Source organism: Tachysurus vachellii, chromosome 7 (assembly GCF_030014155.1).
Source record: "Tachysurus vachellii isolate PV-2020 chromosome 7, HZAU_Pvac_v1, whole genome shotgun sequence".
NCBI classification, from domain to species: Eukaryota; Metazoa; Chordata; class Actinopteri; order Siluriformes; family Bagridae; genus Tachysurus; species Tachysurus vachellii.
In genome coordinates, this window is record NC_083466.1 from 10,289,788 (window position 1) to 10,310,682 (window position 20,895).

At 36.4% G+C, this 20,895-nt stretch overlaps 2 protein-coding genes across 8 annotated transcripts in view; both read right to left on the reverse strand.

Annotated features, from left to right (window-relative positions):
- LOC132848462 (phosphatidate phosphatase LPIN2-like) overlaps positions 1-7,144 on the reverse strand; it is an 18,655-nt gene extending 11,511 nt beyond the window's left edge. Inside the window, exons 1-7 of one of the 2 annotated variants that reach the window (XM_060874181.1) lie at positions 6,962-7,144; positions 4,676-4,864; positions 4,245-4,340; positions 3,716-3,903; positions 3,495-3,602; positions 895-1,018; positions 1-145 (exon numbers count right to left, since the gene is read on the reverse strand). The exon at positions 1-145 is cut by the window's left edge and continues 393 nt beyond it. In XM_060874181.1, coding sequence (XP_060730164.1) covers positions 1-145; positions 895-1,018; positions 3,495-3,602; positions 3,716-3,903; positions 4,245-4,340; positions 4,676-4,855 — 841 coding nt within the window. In that variant the 5' untranslated portion in view covers positions 4,856-4,864; positions 6,962-7,144. Of the gene's footprint in view, positions 146-894; positions 1,019-3,494; positions 3,603-3,709; positions 3,904-4,244; positions 4,341-4,675; positions 4,865-6,961 lie in introns of both variants that reach the window. The other variant, XM_060874180.1, reaches the window with a different exon arrangement.
- Positions 7,145-8,741: 1,597 nt separating this feature from the next.
- myom1b (myomesin 1b) overlaps positions 8,742-20,895 on the reverse strand; it is a 32,308-nt gene continuing 20,154 nt past the window's right edge. For all 6 annotated transcript variants that reach the window (XM_060874184.1, XM_060874187.1, XM_060874183.1 and 3 more), the window contains 21 exons: positions 20,701-20,827; positions 20,330-20,514; positions 19,614-19,728; positions 19,236-19,392; positions 18,920-19,026; positions 18,435-18,479; positions 18,082-18,218; positions 17,767-17,911; positions 17,601-17,660; positions 15,625-15,692; positions 15,428-15,541; positions 14,910-14,997; positions 14,762-14,800; positions 14,439-14,544; positions 14,150-14,313; positions 13,953-13,989; positions 13,818-13,840; positions 13,636-13,691; positions 12,288-12,503; positions 9,275-9,542; positions 8,742-9,164 (listed from right to left, as the gene is read on the reverse strand). In XM_060874184.1, coding sequence (XP_060730167.1) covers positions 9,049-9,164; positions 9,275-9,542; positions 12,288-12,503; positions 13,636-13,691; positions 13,818-13,840; positions 13,953-13,989; positions 14,150-14,313; positions 14,439-14,544; positions 14,762-14,800; positions 14,910-14,997; positions 15,428-15,541; positions 15,625-15,692; positions 17,601-17,660; positions 17,767-17,911; positions 18,082-18,218; positions 18,435-18,479; positions 18,920-19,026; positions 19,236-19,392; positions 19,614-19,728; positions 20,330-20,514; positions 20,701-20,827 — 2,373 coding nt within the window. In that variant the 3' untranslated portion in view covers positions 8,742-9,048. The remainder of the gene's footprint in view (positions 9,165-9,274; positions 9,543-12,287; positions 12,504-13,635; positions 13,692-13,817; positions 13,841-13,952; positions 13,990-14,149; positions 14,314-14,438; positions 14,545-14,761; positions 14,801-14,909; positions 14,998-15,427; positions 15,542-15,624; positions 15,693-17,600; positions 17,661-17,766; positions 17,912-18,081; positions 18,219-18,434; positions 18,480-18,919; positions 19,027-19,235; positions 19,393-19,613; positions 19,729-20,329; positions 20,515-20,700; positions 20,828-20,895) is intronic.

Below are 20,895 nucleotides of genomic sequence, written 5' to 3' on the forward strand. Positions count from 1 at the left end.
GTTTGATGATTGTCTGAGCAGGTTCTGTCCTCTGCTCTATCTCTGTTGCCACGGCTTTTAAGCTGTCGATGACCCGAAAGTGAGTACTGTCTGTTGGTATAATGCTGATTGTCTTCAAAGGCTCGGCCCATTCTCTACAACTTAACTATTAGGAGGTACAAAAGAAATAGAATTACTAAAATAAAAACTACTGAACATCAAGCACACATAAACTGTTTGCCATAATTAGTAAGTTATGCTAAAAATTAAAAATTATATAAGAGAATAAGAATCCGTCTTTAATGACGACGTGCGCTTACGTGTACAAATAATTAGTTTTTGTTACATAGCAGCTGACATAAGTGACAATATCCATTACACACTAGTACAATACTGTAACACACATTCCTACCTGGGTTTAAATGCACACAACTCATACCTGCATAGACTGGTGAGAATTGTTCAAGGTGTTAAGTGTAGCAAGTGGATATAAGGTAGTATGGTAGATTAAATTAGAATAACATATAAATATAAAAAAGACAGAATAAAGCTGAAGAAATAATTCACTTTTAATTGTTCATGCGTGTATTGAAACACAGGAAGAATCTTTTCTTCAATTTATACACTAACTGTTCTCAACAAAAGTCAGATACTTTAAACTACACCCAAAACAGACAGCATGTAACTATACCCAAAACAACCAGTGAGCTCATGCAGACACCCAATCAGAGTTACACCCTAATGTATAATAAAAGCTGCCACTGAACTGGTACTCGGAGCTTAGGGCCTACTAAAATGATCAGTAATGCATTCATACTAGGAGTGAAAAAAAAGTATTTTGTCTAAGCATCCTAAATAAATACTTCTATGAAGAGAATATGCAGGTTGATTGGATTCACTGAGTCTATACTGTACCTTGGTGGCTTCTGGAAGTTCTCCCCATGTCCACTGCATATGCTTGTTATCCTGGATGACGTTTTCTGTTGATCTTACTGCCAGTTCTGAGTCACTCTTAGGAGAGCTAGACTCTGACACCCTACTGTCAAAATATAACAAGCAAATGATTTGTGTTAGTATATACAGTGGTGTGAAAAAGTGTTGGCACACCAGCAAGTCCAACTCTGAATGGCTGAAGAAAAACAAAATGAAGACTTTGGAGTGGCCTAGTCAAAAGTTCCTGACCTGAATCCTATTGAGATGCTGTGGCATGACCTTTAAAAGGTGGTTCATGCTCAAAAACCCTCCAATGTCGCTGAATTACAACAATTCTGCAAAGATGAGTGGAACAGAATTCCTCCACAACGCTGTAACTGACTCAATTCAAGTTATCGCAAATGCTTGATTGCAGTTCTTGCTGCTAAGGGCGGCCCAACCACTTATTAGGTTTAGGGGGCAAACACTTTCACACAGGGCCATGTAGGTTTGGATTTTGTTTTCCCTTAATAATAAAAACCTTCATTTAAAAACTGCAAGTCAAACTAACAGGACACAGCTGGAAAGCAAGAAACGTCATCAGTCACAGGCTCCAATATTTTGATCACTTGATAAATGGTGGTTTGAAACTAAAGGTATCATTTACTAAGTTGTTTAACACATCTGTGTAAATTTCATGAAATAAAAACAAATTCTGATTCATCACCTCATCAGCCTGTAATAATACGCATAAAAGCTGCTTATGTTACAGCGCCCCCTTGTGGAAGTGAGAGTAAGTGTGAGTGGATGAAAAAGTATTGATCTGAGTGAGGGAATAATTAAGTAAAGTAAGAGATAGAGTTAAATACAGTGATTAAACGAGAGAGAGAGAGAGAGAGAGAGAGAGAGAGAGAGAGAGAGAGGGGTAGTTTACTAGAGAGTGAGATTCTTGAGTATATATACAAACCCGATTCCAAAAAAGTTGGGACACTGTACAAATTGTGAAAAAAACAGAATGCAAAGATGTGGAAGTTTCAAACTTCAATATTTTATTCAGAATACAACATAGATGACATATCAAATGTTTAAACTGAGAAAATGTATAATTTTAAGGGAAAAATAAGATGATTTTAAATTTCATGGCATCAACACATCTCAAAAAAGTTGGGACAAGGCCATGTTTACCACTGTGTGGCATCCCCTCTTCTTTTTATAACAGTCTGCAAACGTCTGGGGACTGAGGAGACAAGTTGCTCAAGTTTAGGAATAGGAATGTTGTCCCATTCTTGTCTAATACAGGCTTCTAGTTGCTCAACTGTCTTAGGTCTTCTTTCTCGCATCTTCCTCTTTATGATGCGCCAAATATTTTCTATGGGTGAAAGATCTGGACTACAGGCTGGCCATTTCAGTACCCGGATCCATCCTTCTTCTATGCAGCCATGATGTTGTAATTGATGCAGTATGTAGTCTGGCATTGTCATGTAGGAAAATGCAAGGTCTTCCCTGAAAGAGACAACGTCTGGATGGGAGCATATGTTGTTCTAGAACTTGGATATACCTTTCAGCATTGATGCTGCCTTTCCAGATGTGTAAGCTGGCCATGCCACATGCACTCATGCAACCCCATACCATCAGAGATGCAGGCTTCTGAACTGAGCGCTGATAACAACTTGGGTTGTCCTTTTCCTCTTTAGTCCGGATGACATGGCGTCCCAGTTTTCCAAAAAGAACTTCACATTTTGTTTCATCTGACCACAGAACAGTTTTTCACTTTGCCACAGTCCATTTTAAATGAGCCTTGGCCCAGAGAAAACAGCTGCACTTCTGGATCATGTTTAGACATGGCTTCTTTTTTGACCTATAGAGTTTTAGCCGGCAACGGCGAATGGCACGGTGGATTGTGTTCACCGACAATGTTTTCTGAAAGTATTCCTGAGCCCATGTTGTGATTACCATTACAGTAGCATTCCGGTATGTGATGCAGTGCCGTCTAAGGGCCTGAAGATCACGGGCATCCAGTATGGTTTTCCGGCCTTGACCCTTACGCACAGAGATTGTTCCAGATTCACTGAACCTTTGGATGATATTATATACTGTAGATGATGATAACTTTTTCTCTGAGAAACTCCTTTCTGATATTGCTCCACTATTTTTTGCCACAGCATTGGGGGAATTTGTGATCCTCTGCCCATCTTGACTTCTGAGAGACACTGCCACTCTGAGAGGCACTTTTTATACCCAATCATGTTGCCAATTGACCTAATAATTTTCAAATTGGTCCTCCAGCTGTTCCTTATATGTACATTTAACTTTTCCAGCCTGTTATTGCTACCTGTTTTTTGGAATGTGTAGCTCTCATGAAATCCAAAATGAGCCAATATTTGGCATGACATTTCAAAATGTCTCACTTTCAACATTTTATATGTTATCTATATTCTATTGTGAATAAAATATAAGTTTATGAGATATGTAAATTATTGCATTCCTTTTTAATTCACAATTTGTAGTGTCCCAACTTTTTTAGAATCGGGTTTGTATATGCATATACTGTGTGTGTGTGTGTGTGTGTGTGTGTGTGTGTGTGTGTGTGTGTGTGTACGCACGTGTCTGGAGCCCAGTCTCCATCAGATAGTGGGTAATTATGTATGTGGCGAGAAGGAATATGCTGCCTGTGTTCAGCTGAATCCCTCTGTGCACAGATTAATGACATCCTGTATGCACAAAAGCAAGACTATGTAAGTATGAACTATAATAGGATAATGGAATACATTATAATATTATATATTATTAATACATTAATAATAATAATAATAATAACTCTGACTCTTCTCTCCTCTGCTCAGTTGTTTTTTGTTTTCTCTTTCTTCTTTTCTTCTTTTTTATCATGGTGCTCCCCCCATCCTCTATTCCTCCGTTCTCATTGCACGATTCACACGTGTGAGGGTCCCGGCCCCAGAACTCTGGTTCCTCAGTTGGGATTGGTGAAGTAACCAGATGGGCAGGGACCAATTCCTTTAATTACAACAACAAAAAATATTAAAACAATTTAATTTTGAAAACAATTCTAAGCTTCACCCAGTTTAAATATCACTCATGCTCACTGCATTACACTTTCACTTATTACTTTGTCCTTAAAAGCATAGTTAGTGTCCACTCATACTGTCTATTGTACGTTTCACCTCCTATTACTGTAACTGTACCGGGTTGAATCTTCCGCCACTGCGGCTTTAAAAATAACTTGACACCTTTCTGCTGTGCAAGCAATTTCACATCCATTTAAACTTTGATACACTACCAGTCAAAAGCATTTGCATGTTTCTGTTGCACTATATAGACTTTGTAAGGAGACTCACATCAGCCTGCTGGGTCTCCTGGACGAAGAAAGCCTCTCCATTATCACCCAGCTTCATATGCAGATCAACTGGTGTTCCATTAACCACAATGTCAATCTGCAGATTAAGAGGGGGAAAAAATTCTTCTTTCAACTAGGTTGCAAAAACAAATTGCAGTGAAAAATAGAAATAGAAATATCCAAATAGAAGAAGTGAACAAAACATGCACATTAGTCCATAAAATCAAACTGTAATAAAGATCTATGAAGTACTGTATTTTTGTCAAGACCAAACATACCCCAGTACCTAATTACTGGGAGAGAAATTTTAAGCAATAATATTAACTATTATACGTGTAAAAATGTATGCTGTTAAATAAACTGTAAATAATCCATAGACTTTAAGTATTTATCCACGGATGTTTTAGTATAATGTTATTGCCATCCACTTACCACTTTCTCTCTAGAGTGCAGAACTCCCAGCTTGCCGAAGCGGACATGGAAAGGTGAGCACTGGAAAGATCCATCAGGCTGCTTGACCACCACCACATCAATACAGCCAGAAAGAGTAGCCTGATTTAGGCCTTTATACAGCTCCCGTACTGTCCCCAGCAACTGGCCTACATAGTTCATACTGCTCACCTGAGAAAAAGAGCCAGTGAGACTTTTAAACAGATCAGCAGCTACTCGATGCAAATCTCTGCTCACTATATTTGCTAGTGAAATGATGTCCATGAACAGAATCATGAATCAGCACACACAATTCACTTGTACAAATCCACATCGAATATATTTTGTATTGGTAATATTTTATAAACAGTGGTGCTGGATGTTTCAGTTCTTTATACACTCAACAAGAGTAAGAAACATACAGCATTTTCCATTTTGCTTGTGTGTCTGAAATAATTCGCATTTGTTTTATATAACCTTTTTTTTTTTTATTTAATTCCTCTTACCCATGAACTTTTAGATATTCTAATTAATAAGTTCATTATACTTAACTTTCAGATGAAACATAAAATATTTTAAAGATGAGACGAAGCAAAATCTTATTTATTGGTTTGTTTTACAATTTAATTTACATGAAAATTATATATATATATATTTATATGTAATAATAGCAACAACAACAATAATAAAAATTGTATTTTATGTAAATTATTATGTAAAAAAAGGTTAAGAGACACATTTCTTTTGCTATCATAAACTAATGAAGCATTATCAAGGTATTATTGTTTGCTTCCATCCACCCATTTAATGCAGCACTTATCTTACAGAGGGATGCAGGGATCCTGGACCTTATCCCAGGGACCTTATCCAGCCCTACGGTCAGTTTAGAAATGTCTATCAGTCTACTACTACATGTCTTTTACTGGGGGAGGAGACTGAAGCACAGGGAGAACATAAAAACTCCATGCACAGTGGGTGGAGGTGGAAACCACACCCCCCAACCTCTGGGTGCGAGGCAAGTGTGCTAATCACTAAGCCATCCTGCCCCTACCACCACATGAAAGATAAATTAGGGAAATATTATTCTGAGCTGTAGTATTGCGTGTGTCAGCATTTTCCATATATTTCAGAACTGTGTCACATTTCTCTAATCCCTAATCTCTAGTCAGTACACACAACTTATTCTCTCAGGCTTATACACTATAAGTGTACACTTCTACCATTAGGCATGATGCAGCCAGCATGACTATCAGGCTAGTAGGAACCTCTGTTGGTCTTGATTTGTTGGATATTAGTGGTTCATAACACCCTGACCCTGCCTGGGATACAGTAAACTACGCACTTGTTCTAGTGAAAGTATGTGTTGTATTCACATGTAGGAGTTGTTCTCACAGACACAGAAAAGGATATGTGCACTAACCACATCCTGACTCTGTCTGCAGTCTGATGTGAACCTGTAGTAAATGTTTCTCTGGCACACATTTAGTACTTATAAAGGCTGAAAATGACAGATGCATCAATTCTGTTATTAGAGATACAGATCCATAAACAGGTGACCTCAGGTCTATAAGCTCTTCAGCATCAGGTGAACGAGTGGACACTTTCCCTTGATCTTCTTGTTCTTCTCAACAGCATTAAGCCTTTTATCCAGATTAACCAGTAAACATCTCTCTCTCCCTCTCCAAATCTCTCTCTCTCTCTCTCTCTCTCTCACTTACTCAAACACTCTCTCTCTCTCTCTCTCTCTCTCTCTCTCTCTCTCTATTACTCACTCACTCAAACACACATGCTCTCTCTCTCTCTCTCTCTCTCTCTCTCTCTCTCTCTCTCTCTCTCTCTCTCTCTCTCTCTCTCTCGTTCTGTCTCTCTATTACTCACTCACTCAAACACACATGCTCTCTCTCTCTCTCTCTCTCTCTCTCTCTCTCTCTCTCTCTCTCTCTCTCTCTCTGTGTCTCTCTCTCTCTCTCTCTCTCTCTCTCTCTCTCTCTCTCTCTCGTTTATCATTCATTGTTGCTGTATATGGGAAAATGACATTATATACACAAAATTATATACAATTTTTAAACAAAAACCATTTTAAGGCTTTTGGTGATTAAGACAATGCTAAAAATCTGATTAGATGTTTCAGGAAGTACAGCTCACAAAGTAGGTTTTTGTCTCTGGTCCTAACCTATGATGCTAAACTGTAATAATAAAAGGTTTATACAAGAAAATAATTCACGAATGACATTTTATTATTTCACAAGTTACTAAAATCACAGTCTTTCACAACCTTTACAGACTCACCTAAAACAAGGTATTCAGGTTCACTCAGCTTTCTTCTGAGATGTAGCCCAAGCTTCAAGATGCATTCCTTCACATTCTTCTTTTTAGGTATACATTTGATGACTATAAATGAAAAGCTGTCCTTGTAGCCCGCTGAGACTCTTTATCTCCTCTCCTCTCCTCTCGTGTCAGAGTTTCTACACAACTCTCCAGCCCTGTGGACTGACTGTAATCCACGTGACTCAACTCTGAGGCTAAGTACCTAACCACATACTACAGTAAATTAGTGCGCTAAGTAGGTGTTGTGGCACACTACTCTATACTCTATAACATGTTCATCCTTTTCCTTTACTTGTTATGATTCACAAAGTGCTGTATTCAGCTAACATATGTTGTAAAATTTAGAAGATTAAGTATGACCCAAGTATGCGACTGTTAAAGTGGGATTATCTAGTTTGAGTGTTTCTGACCCATTTTATATGTCTTTAATTCCAAGACATGCTGATTTTCATACAAACTAAACCATACTTCCTACCTGCTTCAATCTGTACTGTTTGATCTGTTGACCTGACATATGTTTGAATGCCATATATTGACATCACACATCACAACTTCCTCCACCAACATACATGCAATCTGAATTTATACCAATTCTACAGTGTTCATCGAGGTCCCATCAGTAAATCTTCCTTAAAATGTATAATGCTGTTCCTGTTTGTCCTGTTTTTGGATATGCAAAATAGATAGTTTTAACATGTTCTAGCATGTAACTTAATATCCCTTCTGTTAATCACTTTTTGAACTCTATCCTGTATTTGTATAGCAGTTATGGGTTGAATGAATAACCAAGGAGGTGTCTGGGAATATTATCATCAATGGTGCAAAAATATGTTGTGTAGAGTCATGTTCTTTGATTTCCATGAAAACCGTGACCATATATGATAAGTTCTTTGATCTATTTTATGAATTTACTTATTTTATTAAATTAACCCAATAAGACATTGTTTTTTCTGTCTTATGGCTAATGGCACCTTTCCCAACACCTCCTGCAATGCCACAGTTGATATTGTTTTAACATCACTATCTTACTGTTGTTTAAAGCATATAATCATAAACATTTATCAATATTTTATGAAATTCATATGCATAATCCATAACATACATTCATTATTAAATATAATTTAAATATAGAAAAAATATGTATTTTAAGGATACAAAAAAGTGATATGTGATGTTGATATCTGTGCTCTGTACTGTAGAGTAAAAGAGTCTTATATGTGTATAAAGTTTATGTTTTTTTAACAATTTGGATGACAATGCTATTGGAGAAGCAACTAGAAAACAGGACCGGCAACTAGTAATTTTCATAATAAGTTGGCAACTCATATAGCAGAACATTAGACAAGTGGGTTTCTTTTTATTTTGTTTTGTTTTCTGCATCTATCAGTGCCCTATCTTTCTCTCTGTTTGGAACAAAACTGTGTGCAAATACATATATATAAATGTATATGTATATTTATATACATATATATAAAGTCCCACTCCCAGATCGCCCATATATATATATATATATATATATATATATATATATATATATATATATATATATATATATATATATAAATTATCCAATTATCCAGTCTATCCTTATAAAGTTGAGGAAGCTGCTCATTGAGACACATACTATTACATGATAAACGACTTTAATTTAAGGAAGTCTGTTTTTCACATTAATTTAAAAAAATATATATATGTAAATATATTATATTATATGTATTTTCACATTCATTCGACACAAAGATTATTCACCATCAATCAACTGTTTATTTAATAATATGTGAATCAAATGAAATACAGTTTTACTCATGCACACACTGGGATTCTTGCTTGTTGTAGTGAAATGTATTTAACAGAGCACTGGGCAAGTGACCTTTAACACCTCACACCACACAAGCACACGTGCTCAGCACACTGGTAGTAAGAAAATCTGTCTCCAGTTAAATATTAAAGTTATTTTCCTGTCTTTTCATTTTACTATCTGACAATCTAGGCTATTTCCTTTTAGTTCACTTCACTCACTACTTCACTCACTCTCATGCATCAGCTGATCATGCCTCAGGTCCTGGATCAGGGAGAGGCATTGTTCCTGTTCCAGCAGGTGTTGTTGTAGGAGAAAGCTCCTGTGACTCTGCCTCTCCAGCAGGGATTTTCAGAATAACAGAGTCTGGATGAAAGAGCACTGGTTAGAAATCTGAACTGGAAGAGATTAACATCTGCTTGTGGCATATATGAAATTTGTATATAATTAAGAACTCTGATTACTTGACATTTTACCTTTCCTCTTCATCACTTTCTTTTTCTCCCTCTTTCTCTCATCTGTCATCTTCTTCTTGGGCATCTCCTCTGATGGGGTAGTTGATGTTGGAGAGAGGGGTGTTATGGAAGAAGGTTTTGGTGTTGGTGTAGAAGAAATGGCTGGTTTTGATATGTTTGGTTTTGGAAGCTTAGATAAGCAAGCTGTGGGCCCAATCACCACATTGCCATGTTCATCATTCAGGTATGAAACCACTCCCAGATCGCCCATGTTCTCTGTGACTTCCAACTGGGAAAGTAAGGACATAAGTGAGTGCCATTAGAAATATACTCACAATGGGCTTCATTGATTTAGTGTTTTACTAAAGTCGTGTGTAAATAAATGTATTGTGTTGAGCAGGGATCAGATGTTACTGATCAGAAGGTCAGGGACTCAAGTTCCAGCACTGCCAAGCAAAGCCCTTAATCTCTCTGCTCCATAAATGCTGAATCACAGCTGACCTTATGTTCTGACCCCACATTTCTAACAAGCTGGTGTGAATAAGGAATTTCCAACAGAATAATATTTTCTATCAGATTTAGAAAGGTTTCAGAAGTGCTGGTTTTCTTTGTATTCCTGTATATATGTGGATCACCCATAATGTGCAAAGGTGTTAACAACACAGCATTTTCAGTTAATGAAGCCCAAAGAGTGCCATAAAAGTTGAAGCATATAGACAGTTGGGAGAACAAGATGAACGATTAAGCCAAAGGCTGTATGGCAAGAAAGTGAAATTTATTTGGACTCTAAATGAATGATAATGGTACATCTGAGGTAGACGTTATTTAACCTCATTTCTATGCGCATCTGTCAGCTGAGGCATTTGTTTATCTTGTATCTTAAGGCTATATGGAGACAGAACAGACAGTCATTTTTTATTTTGTCATTTTTGTCAGTTTAATGATTTATGTGTAAATATTGTTTTTTTTAATCACTTTTTTCCCTGATTCTTGCATTAATGTCAATAGTGACAATTTTCACAAAATGTCACTGATTGTATATTTACCCCTGACCAAGTGATCTAGTGTGAGGACTCCAAAGCCCTTAAATGCGTCCCTCTGTATAAGGAAATCTAATAAATACTGTAAATAAAATACAACTAAGCATTTTAAACTCAACAGTATATTCCATATACAATATAAATTGTAGTAATCTGTGAAATTTCTATGATTTTAATTTAATCAAGTCAAGGTTTACCTTAGTTAGTCTTCCACGAATACCTTATAAGTGTGTATCATTTACATCACAGAACCAGTCACTTGCATGACAAGAGGCCTGAGATTAGACCCCAAATATATTCTTGGTCTGACAAATGCAAAAGCATCCATTATTGGTATTACCAATGGAATCACCACATTTATCCTATGGATAGCAAACTAAGAAATCATAAGTGAATTAATGAGATATTTTCTGTTTTACTCAAATGGCAAATTTGTTTTCTAAGTGAAATACAATTTATCTAATAATGTACAAATTCACCAAGACAATATTCCAAATTAGAAAGAAAAAACAACAGAAATGAAACCAAAAGCAATTAATGCAAAGATGAAATAATGAATTAATAAATGTATTAATATATTTATGACGTGAACCAACATTTTATTGATTAAAGTTATTTAATTTTATCAGAACTACAAACTTACATTTTGATATTCAAACATTGGAGGAACAGTTGGATTATTATTATTATTTACCTCACCAACTCTTCCAATGAATGAATAAATGACTACAGTCCAGTGCCCCCTGCTGACCGGAATAGGCACTACTCTACACACTTGACTGTACATGAGGGGCTTAATAAAGCCTCTGAAGGCCCAACTACCCACCCCCCATAAATACATACACATATAGTGTTGATGAAGCTCTTCTAAGGTATCCATGGGAACTTTATCCACAGCAGACACAGGAACATGAGTGAGGGATGGGAGTAAGGTAGAGGAGTAGAGAATTGGAGGAGATCAAAGTGAATGAGAGACACAGAGAGGGATGTGAGGGAATATGTACTCTGTTTATTGGTAACAGGAAAGTGACATCATCATCTCAGAGAGACACAAGAAGTGGTGCCAAAACATTAACACAGTGAAAGGTGATATTACAATTTCTAAGCAGTGTTCAAGAAGAGGTGCAGTTTGTGATGCAGACTTAGGAAAAGATGTTATATGCACTCAAACGTGACAGGATGTGAAGAAATAATTAACATGCAGTGATTTATTAATGACAAGACACATCAGTGCCATATGATAGACAGATTCCTCACTAAATGAAACATATCAGATCTTCAGGGAGCTCGCTATCTCTTCAATACCTAAGCTGTCATGCTCACATCAGCGTTACAGGACTTTTACAATAAAGCAATTCACACAAAACATAATAAGAGACTAAAACTAAAGTGCTGCTTTAGTCCTGAGATAGATCACACAATAGATAACATTTTTGAGACAGAAGTTCAATGATGCCAATAGGAAATGTTCCAGTCAGTGATTTCAGTCAGTGAGTAAGGGGCAATTCATGGGAATTAGCTGTAGAATCCTGACTATGGGGAAACTCTGAATACTGACTACAGGAACCTCAGCCATACAGCATGACTTTAATGAGCACTTTTAACCCTATACATATAATAAAGCATAGTTAAGCACTGATTGCTATTTTTTTGTGTCATTCCGGGGTACTTACGTCGTGGTTAAGGAAAGAATTGGACCAAAAGTTGTTTTTTTTTTTTTCATTTTTAACCTCTAACATATTTTAGCACCATTCTATAACACTCTCAAAGTGAAAATACTCGTAGACATTTGCCCACCTGGCTGTGACTGAGACTTTTGTATGCTTGGAAGTACAATGTTAAAAGATTATAATTCACTTTTAAGAAGGTATTTATTAACGGTTGTTTTACTTAACCTTTGTACATATTTACTTGCTTTTCATTGTAATCCCAGTTGTGTTTGTTGCTTTCTACTTTTTCTTGACAGGTACATCGTCAGGGATGAAGACACTTACGGTGAACTCACTGCTCTCTGTGCCGTACTTGTTCTTCACCAAGATGCTGTATTTTCCTGAGTCACTTGTGTTCACAGAGGTGATGGTGAAGCTGGCAAACTTGCCAGACTCGAACTTGAGGACATAGTGGCTGTCAGACACCATCTCTCTCTCATTCTTCAGCCAGGTTACCTCAGGCACAGGATCTCCTGAGATATTACATGTCAGATTCAAGGCCTAGAATAGAGATGTTAAGATGACGTTATTTTTTCAAGGAGCTGTTTGTCATGGAGAAAACATAGCAAATTTTAGATTTTTAGAATTTTCCCAGACAAATTCCATTAAAGGTTGTTTAGAGAATTATGATTGGATAATAGGGGTATAATCTTATTACAGTAGGCAATAAGGTGATAAATCAAAGGAAAAAACAACATGTGCTACAGTAGGTGGGCCATCACAAGACACCAGAACATATTCATCTTGCCACAGAATATATAAGTCACTATTAGTATAGCAGAGAAATGAAGACTTGTCCAAAAGATATTCCCGTAATGTTTCATAGGATCGGCTTGTTAGCGTGTCTGAAAATCTGCTACTGCTTGTAAGCAAGGTTGGAATCTAGTGACTGTGAAAGCCATAGCATATGATTCACATCATTTTCAAATTCAGCACACCATTCATTGTGCCTGGAGTATACTGGAAGAGATCACTTTTAACATGATAGACATACGTTTCAGCAAGGAATAGAGCAACAGGTTTTCCATTAATACATGTAATAAGTAAAGATGGTAAACAAAGATAACTTTAATGTTTACTGTTTAATCAAATGTTGCTCTGTGATGCCTGATTCAAGAACACCAAAGCTATTCCATCCTGTTCCACAATCCCCTCCTCAGACATTTTTAAAGGTAGGTGTCTAGCTAGCAAACTATTTTTATAACATTTGTGGACGCACATTGCCCCCTAGTGAAAAAGGTACTGTAGAGCTATCCGGTATGAACACAGCAATGTAAATATTTTATAAAAACTATTTGATTATAATTCATGTCGATGTCAAAAACATGTTTTATTTGATTTATTTTGTTACTGTATTGTCATGATCGTGACATAATAAAGAAATGTTTCAGAAATACAGACATAATACAGAAATGTTTCAGAAAAGGTTCCAAGTAAAATCAGTGTAGAAATCTAAAACTGTTAACCATCTAAGAAACATTCAAATAGTTGTTTGACTCTCCTAAGAGTCCCGACTGATTTTACTATCATCTATTTTAAAATTATTACTGAATTTACAACTATAATTGATTTTAAAATAACAAATGAATTTAGAATAACATAAATCCGGCATGTAGTTGCCCTGAGTTTGTACCTTGCCCTCCTGTATAGTCACCACATCAGGCAGACCTCCTGCCACTCGAGCACGATCTAAAGAAGACAAGACATACATTAGAGACTCTCATCCATCTCTCTCTCTCTCTCTCTCTCTCTCTCTCTCTCTCTCTCTCTCTCTCTCTCTCAGATTTTAGCCCATGTGTCTTTGCATGTACTTACTGCGTTCTGCAATGGCAGCAGCTCTGTAAGAACACAAGACAGTTACAGGAGAAAAAAGCAGGTAAAATAGATGAATCTAATACACATTCACATTATAATAAATTATACAGTTAAGGGACATATTGAGTGACTTACTTCAGTCTCTGAAATTCCGCATAAGCATCATCATAGGCTGTATTTATGAAAACAGAAAAAGAAATTTATTAAACAATTATTATAAAAATAAATGATCAGTGTTACATAATAATAATTCTAATTAAATATTATGATTATTAATAATAATAACGATAACAATAGTGTGTGTGTGTGTGTGTGTGTGTGTGTGCTGATACCTTGTCCAGCCAGCTCGATTGTTCTCTTCAGTCCTCCTTTCCCATCAGAGAACTCGATGGCATACTTGCCCTTGTCTTTCTCTGTTGGTTCACTAATCTGGAGCCACAGCTGCTCGCCCACCACACCGCTCTTAATTCGATCACTAAAGGCAATGGCTGAATCCCTAGATGTTAAAGCATGTTGATACTCACATTCAGACAGTATACTGACAACGTCTGTGTTTTTCTGTCACACACAAGTACACACACACACACACACACACACACGTGCACACACACACACACATACTTGTGTTGCCAGGTGACGAGCAGTTCATCGTTGTAATAGTTGACAAATGTGTACAGGCGGATGCCCTCCTCGTTGCTCTGGATCTTCAGTGGAGTGGAAGAGTTTGCTACACAAACACAAACCATATGGTTTAAGTGAACTCTAAAAGTTGAAGAGTCAAGAGTTGAATATGTTGTAAGACATAATGAGTCTATGTGTATTTCATTACAGTAGTATTTCATTACACATTCTGACAATATAATGACTATTTGGCTTTAATATCCATTCCATTTATAAAGCACTTAATGTCATTCATTTCATTCATAAGGAACAAGCAGGCTCACCAATGACACTGAAAACATGGTTCATCAGGTCCTTGAATCCTTGAAAGGAGAGACAAGAAATTCTCTGATTACTTCCTTTATATCACAATCCCATAGATCCACAGTGAGAAAAAAGGGATGCATATATTTAAAAATAAGACCAAGCTACCTTGGTCAGTCAGGTTGAGTGTGGATTTGTCCTGGCCTCTGTCATCTTTTACAATCACCTCATACACACCGGCATCCTTCTTAGAGATCTATAGCACACACACACACAGTGTAACTATTCAGACATTAATATATGATCACTTCCCAAGAAATGCAGATCTAACTAAACAAAATAAAGCCTAAAATACACTTAAATGCAGGTATTAAGGCAGAAAGGCAGACATTCTAAGTGACTGAGAGAAAGAGAGAGGGAGAAAGAGAGTGAAACTGGGAGTGAGAAAGAAGCTGAATCATGAGAATGAAGAGTTTTATTGCTGTGCATCATACATAAATTATACTCATTCGAAACTGGTTGAATGCCTCGATGAACAGTCTATTATTTTTATGAATTATTATAATTATTATTATTAAGTTTCTCCCACTTGAATGATGTATTCAGGATCCATAATTCAGTTAAAACCCATGGTGTCATTTAAGAACAAGAAATAAATGATCAAAAAGGATTTCTAAAGGTTTCACCTTAGTAATCTCCAGTGTCAACACTCCTTCAGCGAAGTCTAGTTTCTCACTGGCTTTGATCTCTCTTCCATCCTTATACCACAATGCTACAGAGTCCTTCTTCATGTTACCCACCTTGAAACACACACACACACACACAAGCTCAGAATAGTTCCATACATGGAAATATGCTGAACTGAACTGAATAAAACACTCACTTTGCACTTCAGTCTCACAAGGCACTCGGCTGTGACCTCGTAACTTAGATACTCCACAAAATGAGGACCTGCGAGCGATTAAACACACATATAAACGCATACGCACAGTGAATTCCAGAATACCGTTTCGAAGCACAAAATTAAGTTATTCCTAGTTTTTCCTGCTTAAATAATTGACGAACTTAAAACTGTAATGCAAAATGAATCCACACATTTTAGTGTAAAATGTATTTGATTTAATATTTATTCCAGAAACAGGTGGGCTTATGACTGGTTCAAGGAAGTATGACCATATAACACCAATTTTGGCATCACTTCACTGGCTGCCGGTGTATTATAGGGTTCAGTTTAAAGTGCTTTTAAATGTTTTTAAATATTTAAATGGTCAGACCCCGACATACTTTACGGAACTTCTTCACCCCTACAGTCCTGCCCGTTCACTTAGGTCAGCTGATCAATTGTTTCTTGACACCAAAAGGTCAAAGAGGAAGCTTAGAGGAGACCGTGCCTTCTCTGTTGCTGCTCCTAGGCTATGGAACAACTTGCCTCTGTACATCAGACAGGTATCCACTGTTTCCTTATTTAAAAACCGGTTAAAAAGGCATTTCTATTCCCTGGTTTTTATTTAATTCTGAATTATTGCTGTTATTATTTTATTTTGTTACTATTTCATTATTTTATTATCTGTATTTTATGATGTACAGCACTTTGTGTTCAGCTTTAGCTGTTTTAAAAGTGCTTTATAAATAAAGTATTATTATTATTATTATTATTATTATTATTATTATTATTATTATTATTATTATTATTATTATTATTATTAATGTATTACTTTACAAATAGAGGTGAACTAAATCAGGATCAAAACTAAATCAGGCAATGATCAAGAAAGAATATGAATTAAATGTGCATCATTTAACATTGTGGATGTCATTTGTCATATGCAGCTGCGTACACAAACATCATTGGATGTTGCTAGATTAGCTTTATACTTTACATTGATCTTCCTTAGTGAACACAGAAAGACGCACTAATAAAAATCACCAATGATTTAACTACAACACATTTTTTGTTATTCTCCATCCATTTATCTTCCAATCCCAATGAAGTGCTATTACATGCTCTAAGTGGATCGGACCTGGGGCTCTGATGCTCCAACCACAAGGGTGAAAATAATACATTAACATTTATTAATTTAGAACTCACTACTATCTATTAACAACAGTGATAGAAAACAGGAGTAAAATTATTTTCCAGTGTTTAGTCTTAGATGGTACATGTTTGATTTATTTTACCTCTACATTACTAACAGACTAACATATACTGGAGGTCGTTACTCAGATATGAATTCATAAGACTCACATCATAGTTTAGTTTAGCTCTGTGATTAGTACACATAGTGTCCTAATCTATTACTAGTTCATATTTAAGGAAATGTTAATTAAGGATTGGTACATGATTATTCATAAAATGTTATTGCAAAGGTGGGAGTAAGTCACACATGTGCAAGTCACAAGTAAGTCTCAAGTCATGAATGTCAAGTCAAAGTCGTCTTTTTTAATATTTGTCAAGCAAGTCTCAAGTCTCAAATTTGCGACTTAAGTCTGACTCGAGTCAAGTCATATGACTCGAGTCCTCCATCTCTGTGTTATATTGGGAGTCTAACACTCTCTTTTAACAGGCTCTTCGCTTTTAACTGAGCAAAGATTACATTGTGATTCTTAGATGATATCAATTTGAGCAATGTAATTCTTTTGGACATCCCCTTTGTGTATTGTGCTACTTGTGCTAATGCTAGAAGCTTATTGTACAACACAAATGCCACATATTTTCCTGCTTCCTTCTACTATACATTTCATCAATTCTACATTTTAGAATTTTTGACTTGCCAGAGATAAATTATATTCTTGCTAGCTTGCATGAAAAGAAATTCCTATCTTGTGTTTTTCTGTCTCTCTAGCAAATGCTTACTGTACCTTGTTTTCTGTGCCATTCTTTCCTCTGGAACTCAGATTCTTTCTGCAATTGTTTGAAAACTGCAAAAAAAAAAAAATTTTAGAGAAATTATAAATCCGATTTATTTGCTTTATTTGATAAAGCTGTGAAGTTTGTGTGTGTAATATGGGCTGAGAGAGTGTGTACCATCTCCTATCAACACCAGGCTGGACTGGTTGGTGGCTTTGCCATCCTGGAGTTGGAAAGTGTACGTTCCTTCATCCTCTTTCACCAGTGACTCCATAAACATCTCAATAATTCCAGTATTCTTATCAAAGTTCATCTTATATTTCTGAAACAGACAATTAGACACTCTGGAATACAAACAAAATAACTTTTATAGCACTGATTTAAAAATCAACCTGATTACCTCAACCAAATAAATCAGATAAGTCTGATGTCCTGTTTATGAGAAAATAATCTCCAGTGAATCAAATTGTGTGTGCATAAATATCTGCTCACCTCTCCCTGAGAGATCAAGTTGTCATTGAATACGTATTCAACTTTGCCATTAGCAGAAATCTTCTCAGCCTGCAGCCAGAAGCGAACCCTACCCTTCTCTAACAACTGCACACCTAACTCTGATTTCAGAGGAATAACTACAGAGAAAATGGAAAGAGAAGGTACACAGATGAGAAGTGAGAGTTTGATAGACCAGGTTTGATTCAGCAAGTTAGATAATGTAGATCATTATGCATATGATCTCATTGTGAATCAACCAGACATACATGTTATACACAAAGGACATAAATCTAACGTGAAACATGATCTGAAAGATAGGCAGTTCTGAAGGCAGAATGATGTTCAGTACTCACTGGGGAATTTGTGGTCATGGCTGATCTTCAGCAGCTCCTTCAGGCCTGTCATAACACATGAACACAGTTCAGTTTCAGCTCAACCTCATAACAATGAAAGGAATATTATTATTACAGGTCAAAATATTATTCCCTGCAATTAAAATGACCCTCAAATGTAATTAATGAGCAAAGACATGCACAATTGACTAAGCAATATCTTTTGCACAGTAAGAGATACGTGCTCAGATTATTCATTGTTTCCAGATGTGCTATTTGTTATTGTCCAATCTCTTCTGCAAATAGTCTGACTGTAAGAATGTTTTACATACACTCTTGACATGAATATATAAAACTTTACAGTGGTGTTGTGTAACATAAAAACAAACATAAAGCAATTTCTGTCTCTTGGTTGAATAGATAGGAGGCAAATTGGATACACATTTGATTAGTTTATTCAAAACATGAGATTATAGGTTTAAAGATTGCACAACAGGTTAACATACCCTCCTCAGTCAGGGTGTAGCTTGCGGAGGCTCCATCAGTGTGTGTAACAGCACAGGAGTAGATGCCCAGATCTTCCTCAGAAGGACAGTTAAAGATGGCTTTGGACCTGCAGAAGTTAGATTAAAAGATTACTTTTTTGTTTTTATATTACTGAGATATAGGTATGATTGTGGCCGTTCAAATGTCTGAGCAAATCTCTTGAAATTCTTAAAAGCCACTGCATTTAAGCCCATTGTCTAAGAAAAATAAATACTTATATAATAATATATCAATATTTTAGCATAAAAGGTGACTGAAGTACCTGCACACACTTACTTGTTGCCCTTGGTCTCCATGGTCAAACGGTTAGTGTCTTTCATTTCTTCATAATTCTTGGACCAGATGAACTTGGATTCAGCAGTGAGATTCTGACATTCAAAGTTCATTGAAATCACACCTTCGTCATCAACATCCACAAGCAACTCCATAGTACCTAAAAATGAGAAAGCAACCTTTGTGTTTGATTTAATGCTTTGCATGTTGGGTCTTCAAATTTTTTCAGGGTTTCTTTAGAAGTAAGGTAGTGACAACGTTTAACTTATTGGCTTTGTTTTGTTGCATGGTGTTTTCAATACATTATATAACATAATCGTGTTTGTTTGTGCTAGCATCTGAGAACATGTTTACTGAGGCCCAAAGAAAGATTTTTTGTACCTGGTTTAGTCTCAGCCAACACTGGTTCTGTTTCTTCAGATGCTTTGCCAACACCAGCTTTGTTCTGAGCCCGTACACGGAAAACATATGATACTCCCTCTTTTAGGTCCTTGATCTGGAAACAGGAGGTTAAACCATCAGTCAGCTTGCTCTTATACACAGTGTTTACACCAGGAGTTTCCAAACTATGGGGCAGCCAGAATAACTCAACATCTCCTCTTCTTTTGTTTTGTATGCTAATAATTTGAAATGTTCCATTTAGACAAGCCTCAGGGGAATATCACTATCATGACACACGGCACTAGCATAGCTAAACTAGCAAAACTGGGCACATTTTCTCATTAATCGTCAATCAAATTGCATACTTATGTACTATTCATTGAATAATAACATTAACTGGATTTCCTATTACAAATAGTGTTTGAATTTTTAAAAAACTCATGTAGGTTTAAAACTTACTGAATAAGTACATTTTTTTTAGATTATTAAATACTTTTAAATGTCAAAATTAAAGACGAAACCATAACACAAATCACGATGGTGGCGGTATGTTTTAAAGACAGCCATATGTCATCAGTCTGTTTAACATTGCTGTGGATGAAATTGTTGAATTTTACAACTCATATGCTGTCTAGTTGATGTAATTTTTAAATCATTTTGATGTAAATAAGTTTGAGAGCAATGCCCCTACGGTCAGTTTGAAGGCTAGCACAGACCTTCATGTATGTTTTGCTTGTAGCTTTCTCGTTAACTCCCCTCCATTTCTCAAAATCTGCATCAGCCTCCTTGATGTCAATGTAATAGCCATTGACCTCATCACGACCTACGTACACTGGTGGTTTCCAGAGCAACACCAAAGAATCTTTACGTACTTCCAGCACTTGGAGGTCATGTGGGGGACCTGAGCATAAGTAGATTTATAAATATAAAACACTCCAGTACAGGAAAATTAATGATTATTAAACCATAATTTTATCATGATGTGCCTAAATTAATCATGATGTGCCTCACACACACACACACACACACACACACACACACACACACACACACACACACACACACACACACACACACACTCAATCACCTGGTACAGCAATGGTCCACTCTTCACATTTAAAGGTCTGGCTAGGCAGAGATGGTAAGCCAACACCAGCCATATTTGCAGCACGAACCTGGAACTGGTAGAGCATGTTTTCCTTCAAATCAGAGACCTGTGGAGAAAATAAAGCGAGAATTAGGATTCAATTACAGTCTTTTCATTTTTGGTCTTCAATCCAAA